Raw genomic sequence first — 17,903 nt, forward strand, 5'->3', positions numbered from 1 at the left:
TCTCCCTCCCTCTCTCTCTCCCCTGTGACACATGCATATGCCACAATATATGGATAATGGTCAGAGGACAACTTTTAGCTATCAGTTCTTTTCTTCTACCATGTGAGTCCCATGTTGATCTCAGGTGGCCAGGTATGGTGACAAGTGTCTTTCCCTGCTGACCTACCTTACCAGCAGAGGTTTTGTTCTATGGTTTTGAAAGAACTGAAGATATTGATGTTGGAAGGACTGTAGAGACCATTTGGCCTAGGTTGCTAGGGCAGGGGCATCTGCTCAGGCCACAAAGCCAGTCATAGGCAAAGAAGCTGGTGGGTGTAGTCCAGAGTCCGAGGGTTTTGCTGTCTCCTAGGTGGGAGCTGCCACTGGAGCATGCAATGCCTCTCCTCCACAGAAGGGGGAGCTGTGCCTCTCTTCCACGGAAGAAGGAGCACTCTCCTCAGAGGTAACCCTATCCCAAACTTCCCATTTCTGGGCTAGACAATGCTAGAGCAGCTTTCCACAACCATGTATTTTCTAGTCAACCATCAGTCCCTTGCTCCCACCTTTCCCTCATCCTCTCTTCAAACATTGAAAGTACCTGGCAGCCATACTTGGGTGGTACCCAGGGGCCAATCCAAGTTCTTAGACTTAAGTACTCTCTTCCTGCAGTCTCTACTTCCCTTGCCACTAGAAACTCAGCTACTGCTACCGTGAAACACTGCAGTGTTATAACAGCAGCATACATGTGGAAGACAAGGAAAAATAAGGAAATGAGCACTGGGAAAGAGACGATGACAGGAAGAAACATAAATCACCTCTTTGTGGACCCTTAGCCTGCACTAGCCCCTGACCTGTGACATCATGATTTGTCTCTAAACACCCTCCTGCCCTGTGCTTCATTTTTATGATGGAGCTCGATGACAGAGAGGTGTCCACTCCATGTAAATGCTAAATGAAGATGACTCTGAGGATCTCTAATCAAGCTGAGTCTGTGAGGGTGATGCCCTGAGGCAGGCTCACTGCCTTCATCTTTACAGGAATGCCACCTAAGCACAGGGGAAAATGACTTCCATAGTCTTCTGAGAGCATCCTTTCATCATCAATAGGTTTGCCAGGAACTGGAAATGGGGAGCTATAATGTGAAGGTGTGGTTACTAAGACAAAGCCAGGCACTGATCTGCTGGTGTAAGAGGCAGCCACATCTGATAGCCTGGGCTCATGCTGTCTCTCCCGGGAATGCCTTGGTAGCCACCTGACACTGCCTTTCAAGATCCAGGTGTGAGGGCCAACAGGCCCATGGCTGACTGAACATGTCTTAGGCGTTTTCTCAGTGCTGAGTTAGATGAGGTGCTAGGGAAGAGATTCTGAAGCAAAGATGAATTTAGAAACAAGTATTTTCTAACACAGATACATCAGTGGCATTATCCTTAAGCTACGACACTGGGTGAAGAACCAAAAATTTAACCATCACCTGCTGCCCCCTTCAACTTGGTCTCACTGTCTTCTCCCTGACCTGTGTCTCTCATCAGTGGAGTAGCTGAGTGGCTTTATGTAAATTACACATAGAGGGAGCTTTCACAAGCCCAAGGTCAAAGTTCCTGGACCTAGGAATGCTGGGGCTCAAGTTCATCTCTTCCCCTTAGGATTCTAAAGAGCTATCAGTGTGCCTCTGGTTGGGAAGGGGAAACCCAAAGTAAGAAGAAAGGAGCAAAGAAGTCCCAGCAATATTACAGAGGCTTCTAGCTAAGCTTCTCCATTCGCTCTGGCCAGAAAAAGCAATCCCTGGCACCACTTACTGTGAACACAGGAAGCTCTAGGCCGAGCCTCCCATGCTTGGGCCTGCTGTACAGATGGTCCCTGACACAGACAGGCTGGGGCTGACCCCTAGGGTAGTCCCACCCTCATCCCCTCTCTGAGAGGCTTACAGTGTTGCGGAATGAGTGGCTTCGGATGGGGTCCTCTGCAGCCAGGGCAGCGCTGCTCAGCATGATGAAGACCAGGATAAGGTTGGTGAAGATGTGGTGGTTAATGAGCTTGTGGCAACCCACACGGATCCTGTGGAGAAAAGCATCACATGACCAAATAGCAGACAAAGGCTCAGGCCTGCTGGGGTCCTCCAAGGTGTGAGGCTTCTTCGGGAGAGAACAGGAAGAGGCTGGCCAGAGTCTACGTTGTTCTTGTTTTCCACCCAGGACAAACAATATGGCCCACAATTTGCTCCACGAAACCTACAGCCAGACTGTGGTGTGAGAAGTTTTGTGCTGGGAGCTCTACAGAGACCATTCCTCCCAGTCCTTACACATGGGGTTACTGTCCCTCCAAAAGATGGAAGCCGGAAGTGGAGATGGAGATGGAGAGATGGTTCAGTGGTTAAGAACCCTGGCTGCTCTTAAGAGAACCCGGGCTCAGTTCCTAGCACCTATACAAGGACTCACAAACCCTCCATAACTCCAGTGCCAGGGGATGGAATGCCCTCTTCTGGCCTCTGTGGGCATTGTACACATGTAGTACAGACATATATGCAGGCAAACCACTCATACACATAAAAATAATTTAAAAATGTGAGGACTCTGGGGTTAATGGCTATGGAAGAATGTTAAGGTAACAAAGCTACTAAGAAGCAGGGGTAGATTTCAAATCTAGGCATGTCTGCCCCTGATTTTTCCTACCGCAGCATAAAGCCTGAATTATGAAAGGAAACTGGGACAAATTAAGTCCCTTGAGTAACTACATAACAAACTACAACCCAGCTACTAACTGGAGGGCTAACTTAGGAAGATGCTGCTGTAAAAACAACTGAGCCTCAGTCAATCACAGGCTGCCAACCCAGCAGACCACAGTCCAATTAGGCCCAGGTGGTGCGGCAGCCAGAGGAGCTGCTTCTCCCTCATCCCAGAGTTCTGCCCATGAAGCTCTCGCCACACCGCAGCTCATGGAACGGCTTGCCTTCTGCTCTCGGGGCTGCTCCTCTGTGAATCATTCTGTGCTTCACTAAATGCTGTCAAATTTAATCTGCCCAAAGAGATTTGGACACAAAGAGTGGGACACATTGCCATCTTTGTCCCCAGGGCAGCTGTTTTACAAATATGACCTGCAACAAGTAAGACTTGGTGAAGTCTCCTGTTGGCTGGAATGTTTGTTATAAATGTCCTATTCTTAGCACACTTTATGACTTCTGTTTATTCTCTGTCTTTCTCCCTCTCCCTCCTGTGTGTGTGTGTGTGTGTGTGTGTGTGTGTGTGTGTGTGTGTGTGTGTGTGTGTGTAAGCACACAGGCCATAGTGTACAAAAGACAACTTTTGGGAGTCAGTTCTCTCTGTTCATATGGGCCCATATGAAAGGATCAAACTTGAGCTGTCAGGCTTGGTGGCAAGCACCTTTACCCACTGAGCCGTCTCAGTTGCCCATAAAGATCATATTCTTATTCCACAGTGGATCCACAACAAGCAGTCCTTAGAAGGCAGAACAAAACTTGCCCTGTTGTTTGTTCATATGTAAGGATCTGCTGTGTCACGTGAAGGGCTTCTAACTGAATCCTGCAACCCTGGGAAGCAAGGAGGACCACTGTGTCTTTCAACCAGATCCAAGTCTTTCATGATGGCTCTCAGGACCTATCAGAACCTCTCCTGCTCCACTGAGGTCCCATGGGGCTGGGTTACAACCTCTTTCCTCTCAATATTCAGATGTACAGAGTTTCCTGTGGTCAGCTGCTGTTGTTGCTTGGACTAAAGAATACAGACGGGCTTTGTCTTTGGAAAAACAACTCTTCATTTTCACCTTTATAGGGTGGTGGACCCTCAGTCCAGGTCTCCCATCCTGGAGTTGCTCACTGTTGTGTACTTCCTGAAAGGCTTGCACACTGCAGTAGCTGGTCCTGAGGGGCAGGGATGCTCTTGACTTCTGGGAAAATAGACTCATTCCTTCCATACACATATACACGCAATGAACTGCAGGCATCAGTAACTGCTCACAGCCTTTTGGGGTTTGTTTGTTTGTTTAATTTTGTTTTTTGTTTTTAAGGATGTTCAGTGAGGAGCTACATAAAGATCATCAGCGTGGGCCAGATCACTCAGCATGTAAAGATTTGTATGAAGCCTGACAATTCCAGAATCAATAACCAAATCCATAAAGTTGCCGCTAACCTCTCTATGCACAGTGGCATGTGTGTCCTTCTGTCATTTGCACAGAGTACCAACACATTAATCTTGTAAAAGATCATGAAACTGTCCTGTTGCAAGGCCTCCAGCCTGCCTTGCTTCCCACCTGAGTCTCCCTCGGGCCCATGAATTACACAGTGTTCCTCTCTGACAGCCAAGAACTACTTCTGCAATTCTTGTAGAAACCTTTCCAGGAGCTGCCTATCCCCTGGCAGCTCACTTAATCCCAAATGATTTAAACCTAGAAACCAGCTAGTAAATAGACTCCTTCCTCTCACAGTCTGTGAGTCATTACCATGTTCCTGGTAAGCACCTTATCATTTTAATATGAGAAATGCTATTTTAAGCACAGTATCATAGTGCTAAATCAAATGCTTATAGCATATAAAGCATCATGAGCAATACATAAAACTCAACAGGGGGGAAAAAAGAGCTCCTAAATGGGACCTGAAAATGAAGATAATGTGCAGAACCTGCCTGCAGAATTCTCAATCCACGGAGCATCTTAAGACAAGATCCATGTGCTAAGAAGGGTCCTAGAGTGGCCAGTGTACCAGGGTACACATCAGGAGAGCCACAGGTCCTTCTAGAATGTCTTATCGAGCTAGGCACTCTCCTGTAATTGTTACCATGCAGGGTGTGAGGGTAGGGATTCTAGAGCAGACTCCTCCCAGGACTCAGATGTACTCCCAAGGGAACAGGACACTTCCTCAGGGCTGAATGAGGAGCAAAGGCAAGGGGGAGGAGGGGAGCTTAAGGGGCAGGGCCGTTCACGATTAAGGCATAGTCTGGATCAGAAGGGGGTTGTGAACTACTTTTCTTTTACTGCACCCCCAGCACCCTTAAGAGTCACTGGAGAGAGAGCAGCAAAGGGACTAGAAAGAAGATATTTACGGGTTGGTCTTGCTAAGAATGAAGAATGCGCTTCCTTCAGGGATGGGTGCAATTTTCTCCTTCATGTTCAACTCTGAGATTCTGCGAGGACGGGGACCAGCAGGAACTTCGGGCTCATCCTCTTCCTCCTCCTCTTCCTCTTCACCTACTTTAAATGGAACAGTTTTTATAGGTATGAAAGATTGCATATGGATTTAAATTATTGATCTCAACTTCGCATTAAAATGGGGCTTAAAATCTAACAACATCTCCTGCTTCTGCCACTAAAACAAGCTCTGTGTTCACTTAGAATATGGGCTCCATGTCTGTGGGGGTGGGGACATGTTCCTGTCTAGTGTGCTGAGCTATGCGATATGGAAGGAGGCATCCTTCAGGGCACAATATGGCTGCAGTCATAGGTGAGATTCGCACTGCCACCCCTAGCATCTGGCTGCTTCCCTATAACCCCCTTGCTCAGTTTTGATCTGAAAAACTTGGATTTTAAGTCACAGACATGCTTGCCTTTGGGCTTCTATATCCCATAGCCATTGTTCTGGCAGATGCTATGTCTGTCTGTCCATCTTCCTCCTTTGCCTCCTGGAATTGCATCCATCTGTGCTGCCTGTGACTTTAGGGAAGCACAGAGTTAACTGCTCTCTAAGACCATGGGGCCCTACAGCCTTGGTGGCCTCAGCCGTGCGACACCCTCCCCTCCCTACCAAACTGAGAGCCTTTCTGGGCCTCTCTGTCCCATACCTGGTACATCACAAGGTGGGTAAGGGTCCTTGTCTTCAGCATCCTCCTGATAGTCATCAATTGTAACCTAGGATAACAGAGATGGAAGGCTGACTTGATCTACTTCAGGGGGCTAAAGCCAGAGGACCAGCCTGCCATTTAGCAGCACGAGGGCTCTTACACACATGCACATGTATGTATGCTCACATGCACACACATGTGCATCTATGCAGAGATAGTAAACAGAGATTCTCCTTCATTCAGAAGGCAAGAGATAGGCCACCACTCAGGTCATGGCCAGTGGGCACTGTACATGGCTCTATCCTTTGGCAGGCACATAGACTGTGTGATAACTACATTTAGATTTTTTTTTTTTTTTTTTGGTTTTTCGATACAGGGTTTCTCTGAGTAACCCTGACTGTCCTGGAACTCACTTTGTAGACCAGGCTGGCCTCAAACTCAGAAATCCACCTGCCTCTGCCTCCCAAGTGCTGGGATTAAAGGCATGCACCACCACCGCCCGGCCACATTTAGATTCTTGTCTCTCAACTAGACCGTGAACTCCAGGGAGGTAGTTTAGCATGCAACTGTCACTCATCATTTATCAATTTAATGAATAAACACATCACAGAAATATCCAGAGCTGCCATAGGTGTGATGAAGCCTGCTGGTGCAGCCCTGAAGCCCCCTAGACTCTTCACCTGGACTCTTTAGTCATCCCTGGGAACAGTCATCTGCTAAAGACTCTGATTTTAATACCCACTAAGAAGATACTAACATAACTGTGGCTATGGGTTATGCTCGACCACATAGGTGCAACTCAAAACAAAACAAGTAGTCCATGGCTCGAATAGCCACATCCTATGGTGAAATGGTTAACAGCTCCTTGTCTAACTCAATCAGAGTCTGGTACCTAAATGGTAGGCTCTACGTTTCACAGCAAAATATTACACTCAAGACGCTTTCACGGGATAAGAGGTAGAGTGATAGAGACACCACAAGAGAATCGTTTTGAAACAAAGAGAAGTTATTTTGGAAAAAGTACCTTGTTGTCACTGTTGGCTATCTGGTTGACTTCCGGTTTGTTGTTCTTTTTGTTTTCTAGGCTTTCTTTTCTATAGAGAAAAGGAGACAAGAAACCAATGTTATACCTTAAAGTGCTAACCAGGGTTCTGAATGGACGGTGATGGATGAAGGGCCAGGATTCAACAGGAAACCCTGATGCCAAGAGTACAGTGCACCAAACTCAGGGCTTCATGTTCACCTCAGGCAATGGAGTCCTTACACGGATCACCTCATTAAAATTCCCCACTAGGAGCTAATCAGCATTGAACGCATCACTTAATTTATAACACCAAAATTAACTGCAGTGATTCTTTAAGCACAGGGATGTGTGACTTCCATTCTTGCTCTGAGGATGACAGCCAAGGGCTTGGCTCCTACCCAGGAGTCCCTTCTCTTTAGCTGGTATCACATGGTCATCCATAATCATTGCAAAGCAGCAATAAGGGGCCTCAGCTCTTGGGAAGTGCGTCGGGGTCCCCAGAGCCCATCAGGACATATGGCTGGCCACTCCTAGCACCTCTGGGCAAATGCCTCCATGGACATGAGGTTACCTGGCAATTTTTTTCCTTTCCTTTTCTTCAGCTTCCTCTTTCTGAGCAGTGTTTAGACTTTCAGCATCAGCCAAATTGTCTACAGCGATGGCCAAGAAGACGTTCAGCAGGATATCTAATTTGAAAATCTTAAGGGTACAACGTGTTTTAAAATGCAACTACATATAGTTGATAATGGCAGTGTCACACTCCTCTGCTCATGTGGGTTGGGAATGGGTGACTGACTGTCCCTAGCATGATACTTACTTGGTACAACAGGAGAACTTGGTGAAATCCCACTTTAAAAAACAAGTGAAAAGAGGAACTCTTGGGCGCAAATTCTGCAGCCAGTCCCACGACACCCAGAGAAAGCTCCACTCCCAGGTGTTCTGACACACCCAGGATCAGAGGATCAGAGGTGAGGAGGACACATCATCTTTCCCAACACCGGGAATAACTGGGACCAGTGTGACTCAGGCACACAGGAAGTCCACCAGATCAGTGGCACTGGTTCCTTCCGGTCTGTCTAGGCTGTTGCTCTGAGCAGACCTTGGGCGCAAACTCTGCAGCGAGTCCCATAATTCCCAGAGGAAGCTGTACTCCCAAGCACTCTAATTAGCCCAGGATCCCAGGATCCCAGAATCCCAGGATCAGAGACAGCTTGACTCTGAGGAGTTCTGACATAACCAGGATCACAGGAAGGATAGGCCCCAGTCAGATTTAGCCAAGGCAGGTAGCACTAGAGATAACCAGATGGCAGGAGGCAAGTTTAAGAACATAAGCAACAGAAACCAAAGTTACTTAGCATCATCAGAACCCAATTCTCCCACCATAGCAAGTCCTGGACACACCATCACACCGGTAAAGCAAGATTCAGATCTAAAATCACTTCTCATGATGATGATAGAAGACATTAAGAAGGATATAAATAACTCCCTTAAAGAAATACAGGAGAACACAGGTAAACAGCTAGAAGCCCTTCAAGAGGAAACACAAAAATCCCTTAAAGAACTATAGGAAAACACAATCAAACAGGTGAAGGAAATGAACAAAACCATCCAGGATCTAAAAATGAAAATAGAAACAATGAAGAAATCACAAAGGGAGACAACCATGGAGATAGAAACCCTAGGAAAGAGATAAGAAGTTATAGATGCAAGCATCAAGAATACAAGAGAGAGAAGAGAGAATCTCAGGCACAGAAAACACCATAGAAAACATTGACACAACAGTCAAAGAAAATGCAAAAAGCAAAAAGCTCCTAACCTAAAACATCCAGGAAATCCAGGACACAATGAAAAGACCAAACCTAAGGATAATAGGTATAGAAGAGAGTGAAGACTCCCAACTTAAAGGGTCAGTAAATATCTTCAACAAAATTATAGAAGAAAACTTCCCTAACCTAAAGAAAGAGATGCCCATGAACATACAAGAAGCCTACAGAACTCCAAATGGACTGGACCAGAAAAGAAATTCCTCCAGTCACATAATAGTCAAAACACCAAATGTACTAAACAAAGAAAGAATTTTAAAAGCAGTAAGGGAAAAGGGTCAAGTAACCTATAAGGGTAGGCCTAGCAGAATTACACCAGACCTCTCACCAGAGACTATGAAAGCTAGAAGATCCTGGGCAGATGTCATATAGACCCTAAGAAAACACATATGCCAGCCCAGGCTACTATACCCAGCAAAACTCTCAATTACCATAGATGGAGAAAACAAGATATTCCATGACAAAACACAAATTTCTTTCCACAAATCCAGCCCTACAAAGGATAATAGAGGGAAAACACCAACATAAGGAGCAAAACTACACCCTAGAAGAAGCAAGAAAGTAACCTTTCAACAAACCCACACAAACATAAGCCACCTCCAATAACAAAAATAACAAGAAGTAACAATTACTTTTTCTTAATATCTCTTAATATCAAAATTAATATTACCAACATATCCTAATCAATTCAAATTCAAAAGTATGAGGAATTGAAAATTTGTTGGCTATCATCTGGTGGTCTCTCTACTTTGGTAACTGGAGAAATAAGTCCAATATTGTACAATCCATATACACTTTGTTTTTGTTTTTTGTTTGTTTGTTTGTTTGTTTGATTTTTCAAGACAGGGTTTCTCTGTGTAGCCCTGGCTGTCCTGGAACTCACTGTAGACCAGGCTGGCTTCAAACTCGGAAATATGCCTGCCAATGCCTCCCAAGTGCTGGGATTAAAGGCGTGTGCCACCACTGCCCGTCCCATATACACTTTCTGCTTGTTTGTAAGTGACAGTGCCTTGCTGGGTACCATATAATGGTCTTCAAACCATGCTTCTCCTATCTTAGCCTCTCTATTAGTAGGACTGTTTATTTGACATTTTTACACTATACTATGGTTTTTCCCAACAGCTTACATATTTCAAAATTACTTATACAGTCAAAAGAAACATAAACAATTAACTTGGGAGGTGGCTTGTAAGAAAACAACAAAGAGAGAGACTGACCGCTTTGCTTGACGTTTGTAACTATTGTATCAAGTTTGAAGAAGAGGACTTTTTAAGTTACTCTTCTCTGAGATGAATGATTTTCAAAATCATCACAGCCAATGAACAATGAACCAGATTCTTACCCTTACCTAATGTCTGTGCCACCCTCCAAGCAGAATGATTCTTCATTGAAACAGTTGGTAAATGACTTCATGGATAGACCATCTTAATACACACACCATTTCTTAAATGAATGTAACCTGTTCTCTACAAGCTAAGAATGAAGACAATCACTCCAGTCAAATAGCTTTGACCATAGCAGGAAATCTGTATCTAAAAATCATGCCTACAATTCACTTCTTGGCACAGCAGAACTGTCAACTATTAGCTTAGCTACTAGGGAGGTAAAATCCTTTGGTGATGTGAGGGTCATTGAAGTACAGCCTTATTACAATGAACTCACTCCAATGTCTAAAAATTGTTCTTATTTTGGGCTTGTACCACAGTAAGAGCCAAGATTTTAAACTCTACTAAAAACAAAGCAAACAAACAAAAAGACTATCTATTTATGTTCATTTAAAAATACTAGTAGTGACATATTATTTTAAAATATACAGCTAATATGTTTGAAGTTATTTAAAATTTATATTGAGAAAAACACATGTATTTTCAATATTGCTGCAGACAAGCATAAGACTGTTTAACTGATTTATATCAAACAATTTTTATACTACTCATTTTTATTGTTACAATATTTTATAAATTTTAAAGAATATGACAAAATAAAAAAAAAGGTATTGCAGGTATTGAAGGGGGGTCTCTGGGAGGAGTTGGGGTACAAAAGGGAAAGAAGAATGTGATGTAATTCTATTTACTTAAAATATGTTTTTAAATGTTAATAAATTCACATAAACTGAAATTATGTATCTTTTCTCATCATAATGCAATAAAACTTAAATCAATTAAAAAGAAAGAATTAAGGAAAAAACAAGTGAAATGCATGGAAACCTATGCAGAGTCTCCTGAATATCCAGAGATCCACAGTAACATACAATTTCATCATCTCCTTGCTTGAATACTGCTATACACCCACAAAGCACACCGTGTTTCATTTTCTATGAAAGTTCCTGTTATACACACTCAAGGGATTCCATGGCAAACTGGATGCCTTCAAAGGCTACATGTGATCGACCTGATGATCTCATTGTACAATATAGTAGGAGGCTTCCTCCTCTAACATGGCTGCCAGAGCCTGTTACTCGTTCCAAACATATCTGCTATACATGGCAAGCTAGATCTCCTGCCAGAGGAGTTCTGAAGTCTGTGTTCTGAAGGGCCCCACTGTGGCTAGACTACGGCTGTAAGTGGAGATATAGCCAGTGAATAAGCTTTTATGTTTTACAATGATAACATTGCTTGTGATGTTTTCTAGAATTTTTAGAAAAATGTTTTCTTAACAAGAGTATCAAGTCAAGAGATATGGTTCCTTACTTACTTACTATTTATGAACACCAAGAAGCCTGAGGGTCTGTGGGGAATCCATATGCTTTATGGCTGTTTCCCCAAGCCTGATGCTCAGCCTACAGCAGGGCCATTGGGGGGGGGGGGGAGAAGCAGCAGTTTGTGGCCCTCTGTGCCCTGTGTATTAGACACTTCCAGGTGGGCTGTTGAACACCTCTAGCAGTGAGAGCTACCAAGGGCCTAATAGCAAGATCATTGTGAGGGGATGCCTTGTCTGATTCTAGTCAAGACTTTCAAAAGGACAGACACCTGGGTGAGTTACATCAACACTTGGAGAAACCATCGGTCCTGAGCTGGAGAGAGCATGGGAAGCCTAGAAACTCATCTGAGAGGCTTTGCAATGGCGACTTGCACTTGGGGAACAGTTGTGTCAAGCATGTCTCTCAGTGGACCCCAGGAGGAAATAATCCCATTGCAACAATGACAGTAAACCTGGGGGAAGTTGAGTCAAATCTGGATCAGTTTGCCACCTGCATTCAGAGGCATGGCCCAGACTTTTTGAACAGGGGTGTTCTGTGGATTCATTCTACAGAGCACCCTGGGCAGGCCAGCCCCTACCCGGTACGAGGAATATGGGAGGACGCAGACACAATGGAGTATAGCTTCCAGCAGGAGACAGACAACATAAGCAGCTCCTGAAGGCTTCATATGGTGGCATATGCTACAGAGAACATCAACACTGAGCTAGAGAGGAATGGCAGGGAGCAGTCTGCAGTCTCAAGCCTAGCACAGTCGGTCAGGAGGAGAACAGAAAAGGAAAACCATCTACTCGACAAATGCGGGATACTACACACTGTCTTACCAGGAAACATGCAAACACAGAAAAGGAGACTCCTGGCCCACAAAGCTGTCACCTGGTTGGGGGCGGTGGGGGGAGCATCTACCAAAGTTCCAGTGGACAATGACTCCACACATAGCCAACAGACATGGGTAAAATCTGATGGGGATTCAGAGGTCAGTGAGCTCTTCTCTAACTGGGAAGAAAAGGGTAGGGGATCTCTCTGGAGGACAGGGTACTAGAATTGAGCCTTGGGACTCAGAGATGTGGTAGACAAACTGAGATAGAGTTTTCTCAGAAATCTCACAGCATTCAACACTGTCCCTAAAGACAGCAGAGCAGGCTAGCACTAGGCTCTCTACACTGAAGAAAGTTCACCAAAAGCACTAGAGAAGGATGGGAGGGATGAGCTCCAGAGGTCTGGACAATTAGGGAGCCTCAGAGTAGGGCTTTTTAAATCAGAAGCATGAGGTCTTCATGTCTGTACACATGCTCATTCGCCACAGTTACATTACAAAGACTCTTCGTACAGTAGGTCTTGTGCTAGGCATGGAAGGAGCCGGAGTTAAAACAGACACCACAGGCAACAGACTCTGAAGGGGCTGGTGGTCATGAACAAAATGGCCCCCAGCAGCCAACTGCAGGAATCTCAGCAGGGAGAGGAATCAAACACATCAGAGGAAAGTTGCACAGCATGGTATAGACAGGTGAGCAAAGCAAGACCAGAACAAACCATCAGTGGCTCCTCACTGGTCATGGGGTGACATGGATGTAGCCCTAGCCTCCTAGTGATGACAACATAGTCTTCAGGCTTCATTGCTTGTTCTGTATGCAGACACGACACTGCACTCATTATCTACTGGCACCAGTGCAAGCACTTCTATCCCCAGGAGTGACTCATACTACATGGCTCCCATCTGCCATGTGGATAAAGAGCCAGCATGAAGCTAACTAGGGAAAGACATTCATCTCCCTTAACCCTACAGCTGCTACTGTCATTGCCACCACAACCACAGGGAGAGTCAGAAGAAACAAAACAGTGATGGCGACCACATAGTCCAGGTGGATCCAAAGGATACAGTTACCACAGATGAAAAGGATGATGAAGTAGATACAGACAATCATTCCGGAAGAGGACGGGCCTCCGTAGGCCATGATGCCGTCATACATCACTGCATTCCAGTCTTCGCCTGTCAGTATCTGAGAAGAGGAGGGTGGAGTCAGACAGTAGGCCAAAGCTTCAGACCACAGCTGTTCTCTGCCTGAGTTCTCCGCCACTGCTAACTCCCACCTCAGGGCCTTTCTCAGCCCAGCTCACAATGAAACTGATCTGCTATCCTGTTAAACCTTCAATATACTGTTTGATCTTTCAAGTAAGGGTGTTTCTTCCAGTCTCTATCCTCTCCCTAGACAGCAACTGACCTTGGTACCTGTCTGTCTGTCTGGCACCTTCCTCTATAGATTAAAATCCACATACACACATACACCTAGAGAAATAGGCCATTGCTATATTCTCTGATCTTTTTAAGCATGAAGTATACGATATTTCTACAACTGGCCATTCAGTGATGTTCCTGGAGACCCTGACTGAGTAGGGTCTTCTTGCTCAATTTACTCCATACGTAGTATTCCACAAAGCTAATGTACTGCAGAGACAGGGAATCTCTCTGTGCATTCTCAGAACCAGGGCATTCGGCCATGTGCAAGTGTATAAACTATCTTAAGAGTAGATATAATCAGCTTCAAATGAAATCTTCTCTATTGATGAGTCCATTCTGAAATCCAACTAGATAAATATAGACAGCAGGTTTTTTTTTTTAAATGCTACCCCCCTGAGAAGAGAGTTTCTTTAATTTCTATCCAGACAAGAATCAAACAGCAACTAGGCAGATAATTAGAAAAGTGGGTCTTGACTTTATTCCTTATAAGACTACAAAGAGAAGCCATTTTCCCTGTCAGGCTAGCAGCAATCAGGAAGTACAAACACCCAGCTCAACAAAGGGAAGAGGCACAGTGGCCTCCACACGGGGGCCTGAGAGTGAATGGATCCCACTATAAGCAGAGCATTGTCAGGGGTTCCAAGTAAGAGCCAGGCTCCACGTGGAGGGCATGTCCGACATGTCTAGCCTCCGACACGTGCCTAGTGTAGGCTGTGTATTCAGTTCCACCCTCTGGAGCACTGTTTATATGAGCAAGAACAGGCAATAGCTCAACGCTCACCAGTGAGGGACTGGTCACAGAAACAACAGCGCCCTACACCACAGAAGGGGGTTGGAAGGGATTAGGGTAGAGGAAGGGTTGGAAGGGTGTTATATATAAGAACCCAATGAAGTAGCAGCCTCCCTCCCCCCCAAACACAACTACAGTCTGTGATGTGTTTGAAAGGAGGGTGTAACCTTTTATGGACCAAGTAGTACCAGTAGCCCATCTCTTGCAGATGAAAACAAACTAAAGCAAGATGCCAGACAGCGTGTGGAGTAGGCCACTCTCTGTGCAGACTCACCATAGGTGAGCAGGTAAGATGACTCCCACCTATGAGCAAATTCCTATCTAACATCACCCAGGAAATGAGTAGCAGTGGTTAGCATCCAGAGCAAGTGATTCGTGGCTGGGTGCGAGGATTGCTAGTTTGTGTCTTTTTTGGTAACATTTAAATTTTGTGTCATATGAATACATTATGAGAAAAACTACACAAGACTTTCCTGAAAGAAATAAGAAAACCCAATGACTAACCAGAAGCCGTGATTTTAAAATAAGACCATAGTCTATTAGGGGTTTCAATCCATGGGTCTGACGTCACTGGGGTTGCTCAAGTGATCATGGGGTTATAAACACCTTGGCAAAAGTAAGAGGTTTCTGAACATACAGAAAGAATAAATGAATTCAATATTATCTTTAATGAGCCTGAGATGTTTGTGGCAGCACTGGCCCATGCTGCATTACACAATGTCCCTGCAGCCTTAGATAGGAACTCTCAGCATACCTACTTAAGCACTGTGCATGCTTCCATACCATACAATGCCAACAAGCCCTGCCTGGACTCCTTTGTCCTGGGCTGCAGGCCACTGTAGGCTGTGAACACCAGTGCTTTTACTGCACAGACGAAGTTTTCTGCACTTATGAAACACATGGACTTAACCACACAGAACAAAGGCTTGCACTGTTTACCTACAGTTCCTCAGCAGGTATCGGTTAGATTAGTCTGTCTTTGGACTGGACTATGCTTAAATAAACTTGTAAAACAAATTACAGTTTGGGATTGGAGCAGAATTTCCAATAATTTCTGAAGGCCTTAAACACACGTCTGCCGTTTTGTACATATTTATGGAAAGTGGGATTCTAGGAGTGAGGATTACAAATTCAAAATATCGGTAACGTGAAAAATTACGAATGTGCTTAGCATCTTTTAGTGTTCAGTCAAGATTCAATGGAGTGTGTGTGTGTGTGTGTGTGTGTGTGTGTGTGTGTGAGAGAGAGAGAGAGAGAGAGAGAGAGAGAGAGAGAGAGAGAGAGAGAGAGAGAGAGAGAGAGAGAGAAAGAGAGAGAGAGAGAGAGGGAGAGAGAGCGAGCTCACTGAACTGGTTGGGTTGCTTCTGCTCTGCTCTGCTCCCAATGCTGGGATTACAACAATGAACTGCCACACCCAGCCACACCCAGCTCCTTAAGTGCTCCCAGCTCCAGACCCAAACCTGGGTCCTCATATGTGGTACGTGCTCACCAACTCTCCCAGCCCCAAGACTTAACTCTTTATTTATTGTATGCATTAGTACAGGCATGCTCTTTACATTTTTAAGGTTGATTTTTTTTTTATTTTTAACTTGTGCATGTGTGTGTGAGAAAAAGAGAGACAGACACACAGAGAGAGACAGAGACAGAGACATAGAGAGAAAGTATATGTGTGTGTTTAGGCACTAAGTTTTCTTTTTTCATCTTTATGATTCATTACCAGTAAATGTCTGATTTGTATATATACAAATACATGCATATTCCAATATACATAACATTATAAAAATCTTCTTGGATAAGAAAATGGTTACAAGCAGCCCTGGCCTATGGTAGATTCTACGCATCTCAAATGACACCTTCAAGATCCTTCCCTCTACACTCTGTCCCCTCAGAAAAGGATAAGTGATCTATCAAAGTCATACAGCAAGGACAGAAAAAGCTACTGTGATAACCTACTATGTCTTGCCCTTCCCATGATGCTCCCTGCCTCTGCAGCAGACTGGATGTTTGCCGATCACACGTGAAAACTGGAAAGTGAGAAGGGGTAGGTGGATACCACTGTAAACTAACCTGCCATGTTCTTCCAAGGCAGGGAGTGAAAGCATGGGAGGAGGGCTCAGTGTACCCCAGCCCACGGGTAGCACCATGTCTCGTGTGCCACTTTTCCAGTGACAGGACCCCTATGAGACACTGTCCTAGGCCCTACAGCGCAATCGGCTTCAGAGCCTGTACCCTCACTCCAGGCAAAGGGCAGAAGCAGGAACAGCCCCGATTGCCCAGACTCCTCTGACGACACATCAAGACAGCCTTGCTACTGTTTCAGAATTCACTTCTTGGCTTGAGTCTATTGTAACTAGGATGGCAAACAGGCCTCCTGATTTAAGAGAGCAAACAAACTAGTGAATAGCAGGAAGATGTTAGAGTGTATCTCCCAGAGTGCTCACAAAATCAAACAAAAAGTGTTTTGGTTTGTCTTCCTGTCCTATCACATAGGTGGCTGGAGGATGCTGTAAAACAAGTAAGTAAAACATGACACAAACCCCGCCAGAGGACCACAAGGATGAAGTGACTGATATGATGGAATCTCTGTGCCTTTGCTAAGCTTTGGGCAGACCCAAGAAGGCAAGGGTGCTGGCTCTCTAGCTTCCGCTCACAGCCAGTGCTTTCAGGGCATGGGAAGGTGGGAGGGGCTCACCTGGAACACAGTCAGGAGTGCTTGTGGGAAGTTGTCAAAGGTGCTGCGCTTGGTCTGAGTCTCATCAAAATTAAACTTCCCACCGAACAGCTGCATCCCCAGCAACGAGAAGATAATGATGAAGAGGAAGAGAAGCAACAGCAGAGAGGCGATGGACTTCATGGAGTTTAACAAGGACGCCACCAAGTTGCTCAAGGAAGTCCAGTGCCTAAGAGTCAAGAGAAGGGCATAAGACCAGAGTGCTGCAAGGAAGAGGCCAGCCAAGCAAAGACCGGCAGAGCTGTGTCTTTACCTGGTCACTTTGAAGATCCTCAGGAGGCGCACACACCGGAACACAGAGACCCCCAGGGGAGACATGAGCTCCAGTTCCACCAGGATGGTTTCAGTGATCCCTCCACACACCACAAAGCAATCAAAGCGGTTGAAGAGGGAGACAAAGTAAGCCTGGAGGCCCAGGCTGTACATCTTCACCAGCATCTCACAGGTAAACAAAGCCAAGAGGACTTTGTTGGCAATATCTGGAAAGACAAGGGGCAGGTGTATTTTGAGTCTTGCTCTGGCTTTCCATTTCCCCTCCCGCCTCTCCCTTCGTCAGTGACCATAGCAGACACAGATGGCCTCATCATGTCTCTCTGCTGCACTGGCAATAGGGATCATCCTTATTGTTGTTGGACACACCCCAGATATGAGTCTATAGAAGTTATCTGGTTTTTCTGGGACTCAATTTCACTGACTATAAAATGGTAGAGACATTTATTATGTGAATCTCTGGACCTCTCACCACTAAACTCTTTGAAGATTTTGCATTAAGATCATACTGTGCTTTTTTTTTTCCTTTCTTTCTTTCTTTCTTTCTTTTTTTTTTTTTTTTT

At 45.0% G+C, this 17,903-nt stretch overlaps 1 protein-coding gene across 13 annotated transcripts in view; it reads right to left on the reverse strand.

The window, feature by feature from the left end:
- The window catches only part of Cacna1d (calcium voltage-gated channel subunit alpha1 D), a 445,956-nt gene that overhangs the window by 68,968 nt on the left and 359,085 nt on the right, over positions 1-17,903 (reverse strand). For all 13 annotated transcript variants that reach the window (XR_004116080.1, XM_031361254.1, XM_031361255.1 and 10 more), the window contains 8 exons: positions 17,324-17,549; positions 17,032-17,239; positions 13,190-13,310; positions 7,361-7,475; positions 6,790-6,859; positions 5,766-5,832; positions 5,031-5,178; positions 1,905-2,034 (listed from right to left, as the gene is read on the reverse strand). Coding sequence is in view for 12 of the 13 variants with exons in the window: in XM_031361254.1 (XP_031217114.1) it covers positions 1,905-2,034; positions 5,031-5,178; positions 5,766-5,832; positions 6,790-6,859; positions 7,361-7,475; positions 13,190-13,310; positions 17,032-17,239; positions 17,324-17,549 (1,085 nt within the window). In the remaining variant the exon portion in view is untranslated. The remainder of the gene's footprint in view (positions 1-1,904; positions 2,035-5,030; positions 5,179-5,765; positions 5,833-6,789; positions 6,860-7,360; positions 7,476-13,189; positions 13,311-17,031; positions 17,240-17,323; positions 17,550-17,903) is intronic.

The sequence above is a fragment of the Mastomys coucha genome, unplaced genomic scaffold (genome assembly GCF_008632895.1).
Source record: "Mastomys coucha isolate ucsf_1 unplaced genomic scaffold, UCSF_Mcou_1 pScaffold9, whole genome shotgun sequence".
NCBI classification, from domain to species: Eukaryota; Metazoa; Chordata; class Mammalia; order Rodentia; family Muridae; genus Mastomys; species Mastomys coucha.